General features: G+C 35.8%; 1 protein-coding gene across 1 annotated transcript in view; it reads left to right on the top strand.

The window, feature by feature from the left end:
* ERBB4 (erb-b2 receptor tyrosine kinase 4) overlaps positions 1 to 20,870 on the top strand; it is a 1,090,474-nt gene that overhangs the window by 778,952 nt on the left and 290,652 nt on the right. Inside the window, exon 6 of the mRNA XM_055345632.1 lies at positions 17,877 to 17,995. Within this exon, the coding sequence (XP_055201607.1) occupies positions 17,877 to 17,995 (119 nt within the window). The remainder of the gene's footprint in view (positions 1 to 17,876; positions 17,996 to 20,870) is intronic.

Below are 20,870 nucleotides of genomic sequence, written 5' to 3'. Positions count from 1 at the left end.
AAATATATCTGGCAGTACTGAATGACCACTTGGACTAACAGTAACACACAGGTAATGACAAACAGTAAATATATCTGGCAGTATTGAATGACCACTTGGACTCAAGAGGTGCCCCCAAAGAATACAAAAGATATCTTATTTTTCTTTATCTACAAGGTACTACAGACAAAAGATATGGGGAATGTGACCCTTAGAGTGTCTGTGCCAATTTTCCCAGGATCCCATCTGTGGATTCTGATTGGGGTTTAAAGCCAAGCATGTGGTTCTGATATTTACCAGAATTTGGCAAGGTTTTTAAAATTAATTTTAATTTAGTTTCCCCTTGCCTATTTAAGAGAATAACTGTAGCAGGTTAGCAGAAAAACCCTCAGAGTCTCATTAGCTCTGGGAGGGGCCCATATAGAGGGCCTCCTTCTAAGGCAGATAGTCAGCGTGTCTGTAAAGCCATCAACTTGGTGGACTTCTGTTTATGGTCTTATAGTCCCTTCAGGGGACTTCACAGGGTGAAGTTCAGGGTACAACACAGTTCAGACATGGGCTTACTAGACTACAAAGGAAGATAGAGGCGAGCAGTAAAAGTTATGATAGTCTTATAATCTTTTGCTTTATGTACCTCTTATGTCTTTTTCATTAGCTTTTTGCAATTTAATTATTATTATTTTATTTTTTTTGCAATTCAACTTTTAATTAAACTATTTTGGAATTTTTGAAGCCTTTTGGAAGCTTCTACATACCAACTAAAATAGCTATTCCATTTCTATAGTTTTGTTTAATTTGGAACTCTTACTTTTTTAAATTTTTTTTAAATTTTTATTTATTTATGATAGTCACAGAGAGAGAGAGAGAGAGAGAGGCAGAGACACAGGCAGAGGGAGAAGCAGGCTCCATGCACTAGGAGCCCGACGTGGGATTCGACCCCGGGTCTCCAGGATCGCGCCCTGGGCCAAAGGCAGGCGCTAAACCGCTGTGCCACCCAGGGATCCCTGGAACTCTTACTTTTAAGTGCACTGCCTAAATGAATGATCGTATGTAATTGGAACAATCCTTCTAATGGACATTGTCGTTCCCCTGAGGGATGGCGGAAGTTTGGTAGGACCCTAGCCACAGATGGAGTTGAACCCACATTACTGTCTGGTCATATTTTGGAATCCCCAATATGAGAGTTACCAAGAAGCTACATTTCCATGACACGAAACAAATTTAGTAAGATGTTGCTTTTTCTGTAGGTATTTATAGTTTCCAGGGCCATAATTCTTAGATATAAAATGAACAGCTATGCTAGGAGGTTGTATACCTGGCTCTAGAGTTTAAGGATCCCATTAGCTAAACCTTTGGATTTCTCAAGCCAAAAACTAATACCTAAAGGAGATGAGCTACTAGTTTTGGGATTATGCAGTGTTTTACAGTATACCTTTCTGCATAGAAATTTTCTTGAGTTTGGTGGTTAATGTATTATTAATATAATTTGTTCCATGGCCAACTTATTCTAACATAGAAATCTTTGGGTTTGAGGGGAGCACTCTAACAACTCTGAAGTGCTCAACCCATGTCCACCAATTTTCACAGCTTTTTGGTCTCCAAAATCCCCATTTGTGATAGCCTTTATCTACACAAAAATAAGGCAAACAAATCATATACCTTGATATATTAGCCATAACCAAGAGATGTCACTGTGTCCTGGCCAAGAGGAGGCCCTGTATGTACTACCAACAATCCTTATAGAACCTCGGACCCAGGAGAGAATTGAACCATCAGACATCAACAATTGCAGATTGTGCAATGGCAGGGTAGAGTGGGGTGGGAAGGCAGTGTGGATGTGAACTGTGCATTGCCTCTAATAGTTCCCTTGTGGATCTTGGGACAGAATTAAGGGCTGGGGATTTCCCATTCAAAAACCTGAGGGTTGTGGTCTGAAAGGCTAGAGGCTCAGCTCCAGCTAAAGCTGACCTGCCCTGGATTGGAAAACCAATTAGAATTGGGAGCTCCTTGCAAAGACAGTGGAGCTGTGAACCTAGAAGGAGCTTAGCCATGCCCTTTGGTAATAGTGAGAAAGACAGTGAATCCAAAGTTTAAACTAAATTAAAACACCCTGTGTTTCCTGTCCTCTAAGCTGTTGGTAGTCTCCTTCCATCCTGCTGCTGCCACCAAATCTGTTAACAAAAACTAAACTAAGTAGGGACGCCTGGGTGGCTCGGTGGTTGAGCCTTTGCCTTTGGCTAAGGATGTGATCCTGGGGTTCAGGGATTGAGTACCACATCGAGCTCTTTGCAGGGAGCCTGCTTCTCCCTCTATGTATCTGCCTCTCTCTGTGTCTCGAATGAATGAATGAATGAATGAATGAATAAATAAATAATTTTTAAAAAAGTAAACTAAGTAAATGTCAAGATCAAATTAGCTTTATTCACTGATTCATGAATCTAGCAGCATGAATCAGGCAATAGAAAGGAGCTCTGCCGAGCTATAGAAAAGGAAAAGTTTTTAAAGGCCAAAAAAGGAGTGGAAAGAAGGCAACTATTGGTAAAGCATGCATTGTTTCAGGCAAGGCTGCTTTCCTAAGGAGAATGGAAGGTCATCTCACTAATGCTGCCCAGGTAATTCCATGTTGGCTGGTTAAGTTCGTACTGCTGAAGGATCTAAACAGCAGTTAGGTTAGGATTTAAGTCCTGATTTGCTGACGTGGGGCTTAGCAACTGGACTCCATTTTGAGCTTGCTGTCTCTTTTTTTTTTAACAAATAGTACGGTATTATTTCAAAATAGAATTGGCCTAATGGAATCTAATAGAAAGTCCAGATGGGGACTAAAATCGATAGAGTAATTTAGTTTTTATAAAGTTGGCATTTTTTTTAGGAAAAAGTGACAAAGCATAGATTATTCAATAAGTACTGTTGGAACAAATGGTTCACAGTATGTAACAAAATGAAGTTAGAACCCTACCATAAAACAAAAGACATGAGATGAATTGTGTGTTAAAAGTTTAGTGGCACCTGGCTGGTTCAGTTGATAAAGCATGCGACTCCATCTCAGGTCATGAATTTAAGCCCCGTGTTAGGTGAGGAGCCTACTTAAAAAAAAAAAAAAAAGTTTAAAAGACATGATATAGAATAAGGATTATAGATGGATTATAGACTAAATATATAAAAGCATGAAACCGTTGAAAGTACTAAAAAAATTTAGATAAAAATTATGGGATGTCTGTGGTTATGTCTTTTTAAAATATAACTGAGAATTAAAAAAAAGATCATTTTAACTATGTAATTGTGTTTTTATTATTAAAACAAAATATTTTTAATGGAATTTAAGAGAATGAAAATTTACACAGGAAATTTATAAGAATGTTTCACCTCATTTATAATCAATGATACAAAAGCTATGATTTTTACTCTTAGATTGTCAAAATTAAAAAAGAATGATAATTTCTAGTGAGAATGTGTCTTTCATGTTAACTGTATATTACCATAAAATTGTAACAGGGAGGTCAGGAATTTATAGACACCCAAAAATCAATATTGGTTATTGCTGTGGTAAAAAAATAAGTTATTTTCTAAAAACTTAATACTGTACTTATATTTCTCTAAACATGTATATTGATTTTGTAATTCCAAAATTTTTAAAAGGATAGAGCAAAATATATATATATATATATATATATATATATATATATATATACATACCCTCTTTATTGTAAAACTTTAAAAAAATTGAGGGAATGCCTAATTTTGCCCACACCATAGTGATTATGATTTATTTTAAGAATATATTAATAATGCATAAAAAGCTTTATTTAGGGATACCTGGGTGGTTCAGCGGTTGAGTGTCTGCCTTTGGCTCAGCATGTGGTCCCAGGTCCTGGGATAGAGTCCCACATCGGGCATCCCATGGGGAGCCTGCTTCTCTGTCTGCCTGTGTCTCTGCCTATCTGTGTCTGAAATGAATGAATAAATAAAATATTTAAAAATAAAATAAAAATAAGAAGCTTTATTTAATTTTTTTTAAAAGATTTTGTTTATTTATCATGAGAGACAGAGAGAGAGGCAGAGACACAGGCAGAGGGAGAAGCAGACTCTATGCAGGAAGCCCGACATGGGACTTGATCCTGGGACTCCAAGATCAGGCCCTGGGCCAAAGGCAGTGCTAAACCGCTGAGCCACCTGGGCTGCCCTAAAAAAGCTTTATTTAATATCTATTATGTATTATTTTCTATAAATGTGTTGCTCAAAGAGAATCCCAAATGTTTTATATGGACCCATAGTTTAGCATACTACTGTCATACAGGAGAAATTAAGATTTAACTACCCCAAATTTCCAGTTGTAATGGTGGAAAAAAAATAAACCCTCATAGGCTCAGGAATCCTAAAACTTCAGAAAAAGGAAATTTCATCTCCAATGGCTCTGAGTTCCTATATTCATTGGAAGGTCAATTTGCCTCACATATGTAAAAGGAGCACTAGGACTAGTTTCTTTAATTTCCTACTTGACCTTTGTCTATGCAGTTTAGCAGCACTTTCAAACTACTGGTTGCAATTCATTAGTGGATTGTAAAATCCTTCCGTAGTCCCTGCCTAATAATAAATTTGTATTGAAACAAATTAGATTAGAATAAATAGACCAAATTAGAATAGAACAAAAGAGACAATATCAAAGTACTTTCACATAATTAGGGTTATTATAATTTCTTAAAACTTTTCATCATGTATATGTGTACTGAGCCATGATATAAAATGTGTTTTTTTTACTCTAAATTGAGATTTAAAAATAAAACACCAATAATAATATCATTAAAAAAAAACACTGCAAAGAAGCATAATTTAACTTTTAAGTAGACATGATTACCTTTTTTAACAAAATCTCAAAAATATGTCCAAATGAAGAAAAGTAATATTTTGATTTTTTAAAAAGATTTATTTATTTATTTATTTATTTATTTATTTATTTATTTATTTATTTATGATATTCACAGAGAGAGAGAGAGAGGCAGAGACACAGGCAGAGGGAGAAGCAGGCTCCATGCAGGGAGCCCGATGTGGGACTCGATCCCAGGATTCCAGGATCGCCCCCTGGGCCAAAGGCAGGCACCAAAGCGCTGAGCCACCCAGGGATCCCCGAAAAGTAATATTTTGAAAGCAGTCTCCCTTTTATGTTTAAAGTATGTTTGTGCTCCAACTCTTTTAGGTGGTTCTACTCCAAAATTATTATTGTTTTTATTACTGAGAGAGATATGTACTTGAATATTGGATCTACTTGGGCCTCAGTTTCCTCCTCTGTAAAATCAGTAGTTTGAACTCAGCTGTAGAAAAGATTTCATAAAATGCTAAATGTAAAAAATCTTCTGTCTATAGCTTTTGCTGTAAGTTTTAAGAGTATTCGTGTAGGGGTCCCTGGATGGCGCAGCGGTTTGGCGCCTGCCTTTGGCCCAGGGCGCGATCCTGGAGACCCGGGATCGAATCCCACGTCGGGCTCCCGGTGCATGGAGCCTGCTTCTCCCTCTGCCTGTGTCTCTGCCCCTCTCTCTCTCTCTCTTTCTCTCTCTCTCTGTGACTATCATAAATAAATAAAAAATTAAAAAAAAAGAATATTCGTGTAATATCTTAGTTTTTCTTATGCACCAATCATAATTATGTTGTTAGTTAAAATGACTCCAAAATAAATTATTTTTCAAGACTGTAAAGCAGATATGAGTAGGTCATTTTAGTTATTCAATGTTGGTATTTAAAATAGTTTCTGAAACTATTTTCCTCCCACCCCTACCTCCTTTTGTCTTTAAATCTAGACACCTATTGTTTGAGGTTCTTAATGTAAACATATTAATGAAGATATATAAGAGTCTGGAAACTAATTCAAACTCCACTTTATAATAACTTAATCTGTGATCTAAGATAGGCGAGTTATATTTGTTAAATGTTAACTTCTTCATCTGTAACACAGGGATAATTAACTTGTTCTGCCAACTTATGATACAATGGTGTAAGCGCTAGGACAGAAATCTGTGTGACAGGAAGTTAGGTCACCAAGAAGGAATGGGAGTTAAGAGGTAGGGGAAGGGCTTACAGATAGGAGATTTGGTGAAGGGTTAATAAAGGAGAGATGATCCTTGAAGAATGTAAAGACATCAGATGAGCAGAGAATGGGTCTAGAACATGCCAAACAAAGAAAAGGATAAGAAGGAGGCAATTTAAGAAGTAGACAATAGAATTTATAATAAAGCTTAGTAACCAACTGATTTAGCAGTAAGGGAAAAGAGAGGAGAAATTTGACGTAAATTCCAAGTTTTGAGTTGAGCAATTGAATCAATGATAGAAATAGTACCTGAGACTTGCCCTTTGTAAATGTTAAATATCCCTGATTAACCTAAGTAGAACTGCCCAGTAAACAATCTGTTACTAGTAAGAAACTCAGGTGAGATATTTAGAGACATTGTGAAGAGGGTCTAGGCATAGCTATTTGAGAGGTGTTAGAAAATATATATTACAGATGACTCTTGTGAAATACTTGGCTTTCTGAGGGTAATGAAGAGCATGGGATCAAGGGAGTATTAATTTTTAACGTATTTTATATATGAGAATCTTGGGAATTGGCTTTGAAGAAATGGCCAGTAAAGAAAGACATTTATTATAAAAGAATATAAATAATTTCCAATGCAAGAATTTGGCCTTGAACATTACAGGACTAGGCAAGCTATGGCTCGGGAATAACTTAAAATGGGGAAAAAGAACATTCCTTTATCTGAGACAAAAATAAAGTGAATGAGTGTAGATTTGGATGAAGAAAAAATTGACAGCAGAAAGTGGCATATTAATTTAGCTGAGGATAGCTTTGAGTTTTCTAGTATTTTTTTTTAAGATTTTATTTATTTATTAGAGTTAGAAAGGAGCATGAGCTGGGAGGAGAGGAGCAAAGAGAGAGAGAAAGAGAGAGAGAAGCAGGCTCCCCGCTGAGCAGGGAGCCCAATGTAGAGCTTGATGTGGGACTCCATGCCAGGACCCCGGGATCATGACCTGCACCAAAGGCAGACACTTAACCACCTGAGCCACCCAGGTGCCTCGAGTTTTCTAGTATTATTAAATGCAATATTTTTCCTAGCATTTCTGTCTCATTTGGCATTTTAATTCCCAAACTGATTATTCACAACATGGGCTCTGTGTGTTGTGAACAAACTAGAAACTGCCAGGAAAACTCGAAGGATATATCTCTCAGAGATGGATGGGAATTATTTTGGATTTGTACATTGGCAAGTTTATTTATTTCAACTTCAGTTTCTCATCAATAAAATGAGAAATTTAGACTAGATATCGCTCAGGAGGTCAGCAACTATTTATTCATTGCTTACCTGATATATGTGGCTCTTTTATATTTTAATATTTTGTGATTATTTTCATCACAAAATTGGCAATACCCCCCTCCTCAATTTGAGAAGGAAATTCATCCAGGTGTTTATTGAGTAGGAGAGATTATCTTTGTTTCCATTCGTTATTTTGGATAAGGACATAGTTATCCGATATACTAAGATAAGCAAAAAAACCGGTAGCTTTTGTTTTGTTTTCTTTTGCTTTGTTTTGTGTTTGTTAAGTCTGGAAGTGGAGACACGTGGTCTACTATGATTGTAACAGCATATCATTTATTTGTGTGGCATAAAGATGTAGCCTTCAATTCTAATATAAAAATTATTCTTTAGAACACTATTTGGGGTTTTCCTATGAGGAAATTGCTTCCTTTATTATTTGAAACCAATATATACAGTTTTATGAGGTACATGCAAAAAAGTCATCCTTGCTTTCAAGAATATCTTTATAATTAAGGTAATAGGGTACTATTGGTTTTTTCAGATTACTCATCAAGTTTGGTGATGTTAATAATATATTAATAGGGGAGAATTTCCCTGGTGGCCAAGAGTGTATTTTAAAATCAGTTTTAAGGTCCCTCAGTGAATCACTGAGCGTGTCTAAAGAATAGATTGAATAAAACTCCATTAAATAAATGAATAAAGCAGCTAGTGATGAAGAATGGATTAGACAAGATTCTTTTCCTATTCAACACAACTAACAACATTATCATGTCATAGCCCGTGGGCCACCAGGGATTTATCTGGGACAAGGGTCAGACCTGATTAGTAGCTGCCAAAATCTGGGCATACTTTATTAACAGACTCTGAATGTCAGTTTCAGTAATGGCTTTGTATTTGCCATGTTTTTCAGATGAACTAGGGCAGTTAGTGCACTTAAGATTAAACTATTTTGTTACCTGAGGGAGTGTATACCTCATGGTATGGCCTAGCTAGTTCTGACTAATTAGTAATTAGGAATTAAAGATAATCAATTACATTTTCTTCTGTGATGTGAAAATGAGTATGCTTGCTGTAGTTTGGAAGGCCTAGACACTTTTTTTAATAAATCTGTTTGGCTAGGTTCCATTATTAAAAACAAACAAGCAAAAACTAAATACCTTCCCTGAGAGCCTTTTCAATATTTAAGCCTTAGGTTGTTGGTTAAAATAATTGATAAATCCTTAAAGTACAAATTTCTCCCTTGTCCAAATCAGGATGTAGCCTTATGTATCTTGAGGGCTCAGTCTGTGCAGCAATAATTACTGGCTCCATTATTCTGTGATCTAGCTAGCATGTGAGATAGGAAGCAGCAGTTTCAGACCCATTTCCACCTCTCCCTTCCCATCTAAATAAATGCTTTACCTTTCCTGGAGTAACCTCTCACTGGAAGAAGAAAAGTCTTAGAGCAGAGGTTTTGAATTTTGGGATTTTCAAGACTGCTTATAAAAACCTTAGAGCTCCCACATGAAGCACAAAAAAAAAAAAAAAAAAGAATTGTCTAGCCTCTTTTTCAGGCATACTAAATCAGAATGAAGGAGGACAAGCATCTTTATTTTCAATTTTCCTATGTGATTCTTAGAGTCTACTTGGCACTGGACACATAAATGTGTAAAATTGTTCTCCTTTGGGAAAATGAGTAGTGGTGTATTGTTTGGTGTTAGTTTCATTAAACTTGATTTTCTACACATTTCAGCACTCTCTAGAAGTAATGTGTATTCTTGGATGGTCCATAGGCTTTATTTATTTCATTCAAAGTATATCTTGATGATAGTAACCTTCTGAAAACATGTTGCACAACCCAGAGTGTTCATTTTTTTAGTCACAATTTCACCATTCATAGGAATAAGTATTGAATCATAGAACTAAAGGGTACCTCCAAGGAGCATTTCCTCAAGCCCCTAGTCTCTAATTAAGTGGATGTCTAAAGGATCCAGAAGAGTTTTTCCTTAAATACTGACAAATAGAGGCTCAAGAAGCCCATTCAGTTGCTCATTACAGTGTTTTTATCACTCTAATAGTCAATAAATGCTTCTTCCCATCCAACTCAAATCACCTCTGGCTTAACCCAAGCATTTTTCTTCTTGTTCAAACCTTCAAGTATGTAGCTAAAAACAGCCTACCATTAAAACCATTCCACTGAAGTACTATCTATTTAATGGGACATGATGTGTTTCATGAACACACTTTGTCGAAATCTGGTCAATAAACAGAAATAGTACAGGCAGCATAAAAGTGCAGGTCACTGAATACTAATTGAAAGAGAATAAAATAAAAATAAAATAAATGTGCTTTAAAATGTGTTTAGCCATGGAATTGGGGGCCGTTCAACGATACTCTATGTAGACAGCTCTAGGAGGTGAAAGAAGGAATTCATTTTCTGATGATCTCTTACTTGCACTCTGAAATTATTGCCTTCACAATCAGCCAAGCAGTATTTCTGTTCACACTTTAGGTTTTTTCCTCCTAAATCTTCCTACCTGCTTGCATGTGGATTTTTGTTTGTTTGCTCACTCAGTGGGTGGTAAAAGGCTTAACAACACAAATAGGAAATTAAAGCAAGAGGTCAGTCAATATGGTAGGATTTCAAAGAATAGTCAGTCACCGATCAAATGATATAAATAATCTAGAGTTTTCCCCATTTTTGCTGGATAGAGTAATGATTCTCAACTTTAAAGACTGCATATTGGCCACACCTGGGAAGTTTATCAAAAGTGGCAAATCCCGGAACACCACAGGTAAATTTTTTTTATAGGAATGAGATGTTTCCCAGGCATTTAAAAAATTTTATTTAAGTTCAATTAATTAACATATATCATATTATTAGTTTCAGAAGTAGAGTTCAGTGATTCATCAGTTGCAAGTAACACCCAGTACTAATTACATCATGTGCCCTCCTTAATGCCCATCATCAGTTACCCCATCCCCCATCCACCTCTCCTCCAGCGACCCTGTTTGTTTCCTAGAGTTAAGAGTCTCTTATGGTTTGTCACCCTCTCTGATTTTATTTTATTTTATTTTATTTTATTTTATTTTATTTTATTTTATTTTATTTTATTTTATTTTATTTATTTTTCCCTCCCTTCCTCTATGATCCTGTTTTGTTTCTTAAATTCCACATATGAGTGAAACCATATGATAATTTTCTTTCTCTGATTGAGTTATTTTGCTCAGCATAATGCCCTCTACTTCCATCCATGTTGTTGCAAATAGTAAGATTTCCCTAAATCTTTTTTTTTTTTTTCCCTAAAGTATTCTATTTCCTGCTACTTAAAATGAGGTCTATGGAGCAGCAGACAATGACATTACCTGGGAGTTATTAGAATGGGCAATCTTGGGCCCCACTGAGATTGACCAAGTTATAGTCTTCATCAACACAAGAATTCCCATATTAGAGTTTGAAAGGCCTCATGAGGTGGTCCAATATACAGCTTGGTTCAGAACCAGGGGTGGAGGAAGTGAACAGAACCAAAAGGCCCTGAGCATGAGGATATGGAGGAAATGAGGAAAGAAGTAGCAGATAAGAAAGGAAAGAGAAAAGTGGCAGAGTATAAGAACAGAAGAAAACACTTATAAAGACTTTGCCTAAATTTAACCGTATTTAAGTTTTTAATGGGCAGAAATCTTTTCATTTTGTCCCTGTGATGTCAGTGCTCTGTTTTGCATTATTTATGAATGTTCTTTGTCCTCTTTGTATTCATTTGCAATAATAAATAATTAATAAATTGTCAAAGTACTTTAAATAAAATAAATTTCTAAGGGAGTAACTTTAAACATGATTATTGTTATATTTGAAGAAGTAATTAAGCATTCATTTTATTAGTGATGTGCTGATAAGATGAAGCTACTTACAAATACTTTAATTTCTTGAGATGATAGATATTCTCTCAACAGCATCCCCTTACTATGGAATGTGTGGTTTCTTAAACTTTATCCATCTGATTCTTGTTTTTTTTAAGATTTTATTTATTTATTCATGAGAGACAGAGAGAGAGAGAGAGAGAGAGAGAGACGGAGAGGCAGAGACATAGGTAGAGGAAGAAGCAGACTTCCTGCAAGGAGCCCCATGTGGGACTCCATCCTGGATCCTGGGATCACGCTCTGAGCTGAAGGCAAGCACTCAACTGCTGAGCCACCCAGGCATCCCCCATCTGATTCTTATGGATATGTTGGATGAATCTCCATTCCCAATCTCAAGTTTACTGAGCCTAGTATAATAAAGATCTTAACTTCCCAGATTTTACCTTCTATGTTACACAATCACAGTTAGTGATGTACCATCAATGAATAAGCTAGTTAAAATTCGACCCAAATATTTTAATACACCCAATGAAGCAATTTAGGAAAGAAACTAAATATGGGGGTGGGGGTGGAATCTAATTAAATAATATTCAGGCAGGATGGAAATTAATATAACCAAAGCAATTATAAGTTAATGTTCCCATGGAGGCTAAGTGAGTTATTTCATTGATTTCAGGAACTGTTTTGTTTTGTTTTTTCCATCATAATGAAATATGAGTATAGTTTGATGTGTTTAATTCATATTAGGTAGTACTATTAATCAATAAATGTCATTAAATAGATCGTACAAAGGGAATGTTTTCTTTCTAAAAATAAATCTCACATAACAATCTGAAGAAATGTTTTTTAACTGTGTCGCATCACTGTTTAGAGATTAAGTGTATTGTTTTGTTCTTTTTGCTTACTTATATTATTACCTGTCAGGCAAACACTTCTAAATATATTTCATGCTTACTGAACTTTCAACTGGAATTAAGGCATACAGAAACCATGACAGCAAAAAGTGCTATTTTTAGTCTTGAATGTATCTTACTTTATTGCTATTATTTTTTCTTAAATATTTTATTTATTTATTTATTTATTTATGAGAGAGAGTGAGAGAGTAAAAGAGAGCATGAGCAGGGGGAAGGGCAGAGGGAGAAGCAGACTCCCTGCTGAGCAGGGAGCCCAATGTAGGGCTCCATCCCAGGACCCCAGGATCCAGATCTGAGCCAAAGGCAGATGCTTAACCAACTGAGCTACCCAGATGCTCCACTTTTTTGTTTTTAAAATGAATTATAGACTGCTTTTGAAGCAAATCCCATAATTCTCAGTAATATCTTAAGTCAAAATTTTGAAAAGTAATGACTTAGAGATTTCTTTGTAGGTTCTTACAATGGAATGGCATATCTAAGATCAAAGTGTCTGAAAAAATGTGTGACATGTGACCACTATGTAGATGAAATTGCTATTTTGAACAATTAAACGGTGACTCAACACATATGAATATTTAATGTACATATTTTAAATGTTTCAGAGCATAATAATTATTATTGAACATAAGACTGTACTATGTTAGATTACATTTTAAAAGATTTCGAATTTAAATAGTATAGTCACTGAAAGAATTGATCTTAATGTGAACATTTAATACATAATTTAAAAATAAATCATGATTAATTATCTTTATAAATTTTATATCTACATTAATTTTCTAATTTGGTAGGAAAGACCAAAGTATATAAATGAAGGAAAGCAAAATATTTTATGTACTACCTTGAAACATAGAGTTAAAAATAGAAATGAACACTTAGACATATGTGCCTAAGATTAAACTATGGTGTGACTTATAGGCTATTACTGCTTTTAATAGGCTTCGTGCTATTTCTGGCTGAGCAATGCCTGTCAATTTAAAGCAAGTTAATAGACTATTCTGTGATAACACTAATTTCAAATCTAGTAATTTGTTTACTTAACATATGTCTGCTATTTCAATTAGCAAATTTGGTACATCAAAAAAGCCTTGTTAAATCTGGAAGAGATGAATTATATATGAATTTAGTTTTTACAAAAGTGTCTACTGAAAGTGTTTCCTTCAAAAAGTATTCATTACTAATTAGAGTATCTAAATAAATACACTACTTGGATACAAGATAGGAACATCAATGTAACCCTAATGTATGAATATGAAGAGTTAATGAGTGGTTATAATTTGTTTGGATGTATTTCATGTATATAATGTATATGTACTGTGTATATATGATGTATATAAAATATAAACAAAAATTACATGGATGACAGGTACAGTTCTAGACATTGGAATCTACCAATAAATAAAATGTGCCATAAGTGAGCTGTAAAATATATCAGATCGTGATTGATGCTATAACATAGATGGAGGAAGAAAGGAAAAGTGAAAGAAGAAAGGTAAGAAGGGGAGAGAGGGGATGGAGAAAGAGTCATCAGAAATTAGTAGTTCAGAAAGAACTCAGTATTGAATAGGGATAGACTTTACTCAGAAACTGAGGTTTGAGCAAAAACTGAAAGAAGATAAAGGGACAGGCCAAATTGATTTACTATGTAGAAATTTATTAAAAAAATTATTTGAGAGAAAGCAAGTGCAAATGTGTGCAACTGAGGAGAGGCAGAAGGAGTGGGAGTGAATCTCAAGCAGACTTCCCACTGAGTGGTCACCCAAGACAGGGCTCGAACCCAGGACCCTGAGATCATGACCTGAGTTGAAATCAAGAGTCAGACGCTTAATCAAGGGAGCCACCCAGGTCCCCACTATGTAGAAATTTCTTTTAGAATACTTAACAGAAAAAATGATTTCAAAATTTAATGCTCTCCAAATTTCAAGTGCAAAGTGTGCCCTCACAGGGGCACTAGGATGGCTCAGTCCATTAAGTGTCCAATTCTTGGTTTCAGCTGGAGTCATTATCTGGTGATCGTGGGATCAAGCCTGGAGTTGGGCTCTGTGCTCAGCATGGAGTCTGCTTCAGATTCTCTCTCCCTCTCTCTTTCTCTCTCTCTCTCTCTCTCAAATAAATAAATGAAAATCTTAAAAAAATAAAGTTATATGATACTTCTTATCATCTTATAGAAGATTTTGAAAAAGACACATTTTAAGTCTGGATTTGTAAGTGCATTTTTTTTTTTAAGATTTATTTGAGGAATGCCTGGGTAGCTCAGTGGTTGAGCATCTGCCTTTGGCTCAGGGTGTGATCCTGGGGTCCTGGGATCAAGTCCCACCTCAGGCTCCCTGGGAAGACCCTGCTTCTCCCTTTGTCTGTGTTTCTACTGTTCTGTGTCTCTCATGAATAAATAAATAAATAAAATCTTAAAAAAATAAAGATTTTCTTTATTTGAGAGAGAGAGAGAGAGAGAGAGAGCAAGCATGAATGGGAAGAGGGGCAGAGGTAGAAGCACACTCCCTGCTGAGCAGGAAGCCAGATTCAGAGCTGGGTCCCAGGACCCCGGGATCATGACCTGAGTTAAAGGCAGATACTTGACAGACTGAGCCACCCAGGTACCCCTCATATAACTTTATTTTTACAAAATAAAAACAAAACATAGAGTGAGTCCAAGTGTTGTTTCTGTTTAAACTCTATTTGATGTTTGTATTGATTTTTTTTTTAGTACATAGGTAGGAATATAATCATGTCCAACAGAGGAATATGGTTCATATTTAAACATTATGTGCCATTTATGAATATCATAATCATTTTCAATTTGGAAGGATCCAAGTGAAATATGGAGTCATGAAGTAATCGATAGCAGAATTTAAGGAGCATTTAAATTAACTACTAATAAACATGAACAATTCTGCTATTTGCATTTTTATATGCTCTGTTTCTTGGTATTTTAATATTTGTGTATTTGCATTTTTTTAGTGTTAGTGCCCTACCTCTTTAACTCTCTACATTTTCTGTGAGAGTTATTTTTATTTATTTTAGAGAGAGAGCATGCTAGTGCGGTGGGGAGGGGCAGAGGGAATGGGAGAGAAAGTCTTAACCAGACTCAGCACTAAGGGTAGAGCCCCGTAGGGGGAGACTTGACCCCATGAACCTGAGATCACAACCTAGACTGAAACCAAAAGTTGGACATTTAACCGACTGCACCACCCAGGTGCCCCTACATTTTTTTTCTCTGATATGTGCATAAAGCAGTCTACAAATAACTCATTGTGTTGGCAACATGTGATTTATTTAGTTAGAGAGGATACTTACTTTCTTGTATGCTAAATGCCAGTCCCTAAGGATAAAAACAGGAATAAGACAATAGACTTCAAAAAACTACTCTAATAGTTTAATAGGGTAATAGGGGGAGCAAACATAAAACAAAACAAAACAAAACAAAACAAAAAATCAATGTAGTATGGTAAGTGAAATAATATGTAACAGTTACTGGGCACTATTAACAGGGGCCCTGTGAAGCACTTTATACCTACATCTCTATCTTCAATCTTGTTAGGTAGGTACTAATACTAAAGCCTTTTTAAAACTGGAAAAGCGAAATACAGAGATATTCAATAACTTGCCCATCACAAGAATAGAGTTTGGGTTTGAGCCTAGGCCACTTAGAATCTGCATTAACTTTCTCCCTTGTTCAGAAGAAAGAGTGATAAACGAAGTCATCCCAGAGACATATCTGGAGATGTCAGAGAGAAAGTGACATTTGGCCTGGATCTTATACATGGGTATTTGCTAGGCGAAGAAGACAGAAAGGCTTTTAGCATGGAAGAAAACATTATAAAAAGGTAATGAGAGTCAAAATTAGAAATGATACAAGAAATCAGGAATCACAAGTGGTGATTGTGTGTGGTTGGATGTGAGGAGCACAATGAGAGATGCCATTAAATACAGAGATGGTATTTAAGTGATAAAGGACTTTTATGCCTTGCTAAGGACTTTACTCCTTTAGTACAGGGATGACAAGTTTTCTATGCAAAACAGCATTTGATTTATAGGCAGTGGCTTGTATTTTCAAGTCATTGCTTTTAGAACAGCGTGGGGGATTAATTGGGATCTGAGAAACCTTTTTAGAAGGCTATGTAGTTATTTAGAGATTACTTTCCAAACAAAGTTGGAGTAGAGAGGAGGGACAGTAATGAGAAATATTCCTTGGTAATTTTTTAAAAATATTTTATTTATTTATTCATGAGAGACACACACACACACACACACACACACGGGCGGGGGGGGGGGCAGAGACACAGCAGAGGGAGAAGCAGACTCCATGCAGAGAGCCTGACGTGGGACTCGATCCTGGGACTCCAGGATTAGGCCCTGAGCCAAAGGCAGATGCTCAACTGCTGAGCCACCCAGCGTCCCTTCCTTGGTAATTTTATTTGATAATTTTGTTAGGTATGAGAAGCGAGGGTGAGGGAAAAGGAGAAATAGAAAATGTGTCCCCAATTTTTAGCCAAGCTACTGAATGGATGGTGCTACCAATAACTGCAAGAAGGGTACGGAAGAGGGAGATGTGCTCTATTGGTAGAGGTGGGAAAGTGAGTCACATTCATAATATACATCTTGGGACATCTAAATGGGGTCTTCTGTAGGCAGCTGGTAATAATACATGTTGCTGCTCAATAGAAACTTCAGATTTGGATCTGATGTCATCTGCCTGTAGGTGGTATGAATGATTTCATCCAGGAATGAGCCTGTAACCCAAAGAAAATTGTCAAGACCAGCTCTGGGGAACATTGTTGTTTAAAGGGCAGAGTCTTGCTGTAGTAGCAGTGAAGGAGGCTTTAAGGAACTAATCAGAAAGATCTAAGGAAACCAGATTGAAGTGGAAATACAGAAGCGAAGATGTGATGTGCTGTACATGTTCTGTGACATGCATTTCTCTAAGTGCTTTAAATGTATCTCTTTGGAATAAGTGAGATAAGTGTCCTTCAGTGCTATAATTTTGATGCTCCAGCCTATGGCATCGATTTTTATTAAAGCATATCCTAGTAGTGTGCTGTCAACTTGGATCAAAGGATAGGATAAGACCAATGGAAACTTGTGTTGTGTCTACTATGAATGTGTCTCTCTCCTTCCTTCTTCTTCCTTCCTTCCTTCCTTCCTTCCTTCCTTCCTTCCTTCCTTCCTTCCTTCCTTCCCTCCCTCCCTCCTTCCTTCCTTCCTCCCTCCCTCCCTCCCTTCCTCCCTTCTTTTTTTTGAGGATGTTGCTCTGTTCTTTACACAAGAAACTTGGTAGAAATTTCACTTAAATCTCAAGAAAACAAAGTTATGCTACTACTGACCAATTTTCTGTATCTATATTTATCTCTCTACTTGATATGAATTGTGTAAAATATAATGCGAATCATGTAGTAGTCTATATTTCTCCTTTTTGCATTGACCACTAAACAGCTTAGGTTATTTCTGCGGATATCTTCTGTCATAAAACCTTACTGTGTACATTTGTGAATTGACTTCACAGCTGACTCCATCTTTTGCAACCTGCCAAAATACCTCATTCAATTATTTCAAATTTGATTCTTTCCTTCTAAGTTGTATGGTGGTTTTGTAAAACACAGTGTTTGCTGGAACAAGAAAGAAAATAAAAAAAAAATGTTTGTATCATTTGGAAGGCTTCTGTACAGTGATTTTGACCTGTTGCAAGCTTCATTCGGCAAATTGTTAGCTGTATTGAGTCATCGTGTTGAGTCAATGGTGGGTTGAATGTTGTGACCCGAAAGCTCAGCTTTTCTCAGCTACTCAAAGCACCTTAGGAGTTTTTCTTGGTGGCTGACTTTGATCAGGGTCCGCTCTCTGTCTTCCACAGTGACAAGGACGGTGTGTGCAGAACAGTGTGATGGCAGGTGCTATGGGCCCTATGTCAGTGACTGCTGTCATAGAGAATGTGCTGGGGGCTGCTCAGGACCTAAGGACACAGACTGCTTTGTAAGTCTTGGAGCTTCCCTTCTACCTTCCCCATCTCCCTCCTTCCTGCTTGGACTCAGGCACATTGAGTCTTATTAAAACAAGATCAAATTTAACCATTTTAGGATTAAGAAAGAGGCTCTGCTTTCCTATAATTGATTCCCTCACTGGGTGGCTATTGATTAACTAGGATTGTTCTGTTCTACTAAATGAATTGTGTCTTTCAGATGTAGTTTATATTACAGGTGAGATTTATTAGAGAATGTGAAGAGGAACACATTGAGATATCTTTTTAAAAGCTAAAAGCATGTTTCCAAAATATACATTGATTACCTGTTTATATGTTGTTGTATCATTGAGTTTTCTGAGTGGGAGTTCTTGAATTTTTTTTTAAATTTAAATTTTAAGATCATAGCTATACATTTCATAAATTCATGAATTTAACTATTTCCCAGTTTTTTTGTTTACAAGTTAATATTATTCATAATTTATAAGATTTACAAATTGCTTAAAGCAATTTATATGCTAATCTGTGTATTTTATTTTAGAAAGGGCCACTTTTCTTTCCTTAAAATTAACATTTATAGCTTGTTGGGGACATGTTTTAATTACATTTTAGTATCCCCAATATAGTTCTTTCTGTTTTGTTTTTTTTTTTTTGAATACAGTTCTGTGAGCTATAGTTAACACAATCTCATATACTGACGTTATTTTCATTTTAAGCTAAAAAAATCATAAAATAAATTGTTTTGCTGACAACAGAACTTCATTTTTTAAATTTTCCAATATCCAGAGAATACACACATATATATTTAGAATTGATTTTTTTTTCATATTGACAACTCTGAAAATAAGCAAAACATGAATTAAAGCTCTTATGATATAGATAATATTTTCTTAATGTCACAAGAAACTTAACTTGTCGACCCTAATCCTATAGTGAAACAAAAGTATATATTGAGGAAGTGAGTAGAGAGGAGGAAGTGAAGAAACGTTAAAAATTTCAGGAAGAGGCTTAGCAGGACCTGAGGTCCTTTGCCTATCAGCCAACACAGGATAATGCTTGATGTGCAGGACGCTAAGCAGGTAGTGTGTTAAGAAGCCCAAACCAGTAACAACAAGAAACACCAACAATAGCCATAACTTTCACTTAGAAGGTTTTCATTGCATTTGTTTTCATGGTTCCATTATCATCATAAGCAGCGTGCCGGGTGAGTCTCAGAATTCTCATTTCATTACTTTTATGGAACGGTCCAATGACTCCACTATGGCATTTGGTACAGAATGTTCAAGAACGACAGACCGAGGCCTTGGTGTAAGTTACATTATTTCACATTCTGTTTGGAAGGTAAATTTCACATTGTGTTTGGAAGGTAAATTTGATTCCTTTAGTTTATGTCCCTTTGTTGCCAAGCAATCCGTGCACGACACTGCATAAAGTATGTTCGTAAAGCAATTATGAGGACACATGAAGTTTTATAGCCATAAATTAAAACTTACTGAGTTTTGTAGATTGCTTTTTAATAGATTCTTCCTGGAAAATGTCATCTTAGTGAATAATGTATCATGAGTGAGTCTCATTCTGATTATGCATCTAGTAGACCATCATCAGGGAATTGTCATGTTGGTGATAAAGTGCTTGCTAAAACAACAATTGATGAAGAAAATGTTTTGAGGAAACAGAATGAATTAGTATTTATTAATAACCATACATACAATTTATGATGAAATATGAAATATAGCTTGAGTGTGTATTAGCTTACCTTCCAAAGTCTCAATTATTCCTCTGAAGGTTTAAGTTGTTTAATTAAGAGAATTAGTTCATCACCTTTTTTGAAAACCATGCTTTTGTGTATTTATATATATATATTCTATTTTTATATCAAATATGTCTCATGTGGTAAAATTGTTTTTTGATTCTTCTCAAGTGCCTTTGAATCTATTAACAAATTGAGGTCTCAATACAAATATAAGAGTCAGAAGAAACAAATTGTTTTATTTGAACTTGATGACTTTCACTAAATGGTATGGCATTATGAAAAAGACCACATAGGAAATGGCAGCACATTATTTAATTATGGGCTAAGTATAGGCTGCTTCTCTTCATCTTGGCATTACATATTCTATATTTACACTTGACTAGTCACCTGCCTGAGCATTTTCTCCAAGTCCAGTTTCAATGACTATCACGCTATCTTCTCACTATACCATGGTGATGAATATGCTTACTGTGTCACTTACTGCACTGGGGTTTTGCAAACAAAGCTTTAAGGAAAGTCTACAGAGAATTGGGGAGTCTGTTGTCAGTGTCAAGCACTGAGACTCACCACAAACCCTTTGAATAGTGTGAGTTGAAAAGATTTTTTACTATTAGTTAATTTAATTTTATATATTTTTAAAGATTGAATTTATTTATTCATGAGAGACACAGAGAGAGGCAGAGACAGAGACACAGGCAGAGGGAGAAGCAGGGTCCGTACAGTGAGCCCGATGCGGGACTTGATCCCCAGACCTCGGGATCATGCCCTGAGCTGAAGGCAGACCATCAACTGCTGAGCCACCCAGGTGTCCCCACTCTTAGTTAATTTTAATAATTTAATAAACCAATTATTAGTTTGGAGATTACTGGGTGACTTGAACATCAATATCTTTGTATAGATTATGTATTCATTGACATTGGAAAAACAGTTTTGTAAGTTTGAGAAGTTTAGTGCAACTGTGAACCTAACAATGAGTAGTACTTAATTAACTATAAAGCTGTCACATTTTATATATTTTTTTGAAATATTAGAACACACATACATATATATATAAATATAAACATTATAAGTAAAGAACACATCCTTTTCACAAAGCTGTTACAACAGTGTTCCTTTAACAAGTATTATAAAGGTTA

The sequence above is a fragment of the Nyctereutes procyonoides genome, unplaced genomic scaffold (genome assembly GCF_905146905.1).
Source record: "Nyctereutes procyonoides isolate TBG_1078 unplaced genomic scaffold, NYPRO_anot_genome, whole genome shotgun sequence".
Lineage (NCBI taxonomy): Eukaryota > Metazoa > Chordata > Mammalia > Carnivora > Canidae > Nyctereutes > Nyctereutes procyonoides.
Note: the sequence above shows the minus strand (reverse complement) of the source record. Positions and strands in the feature narration are given on the sequence as shown.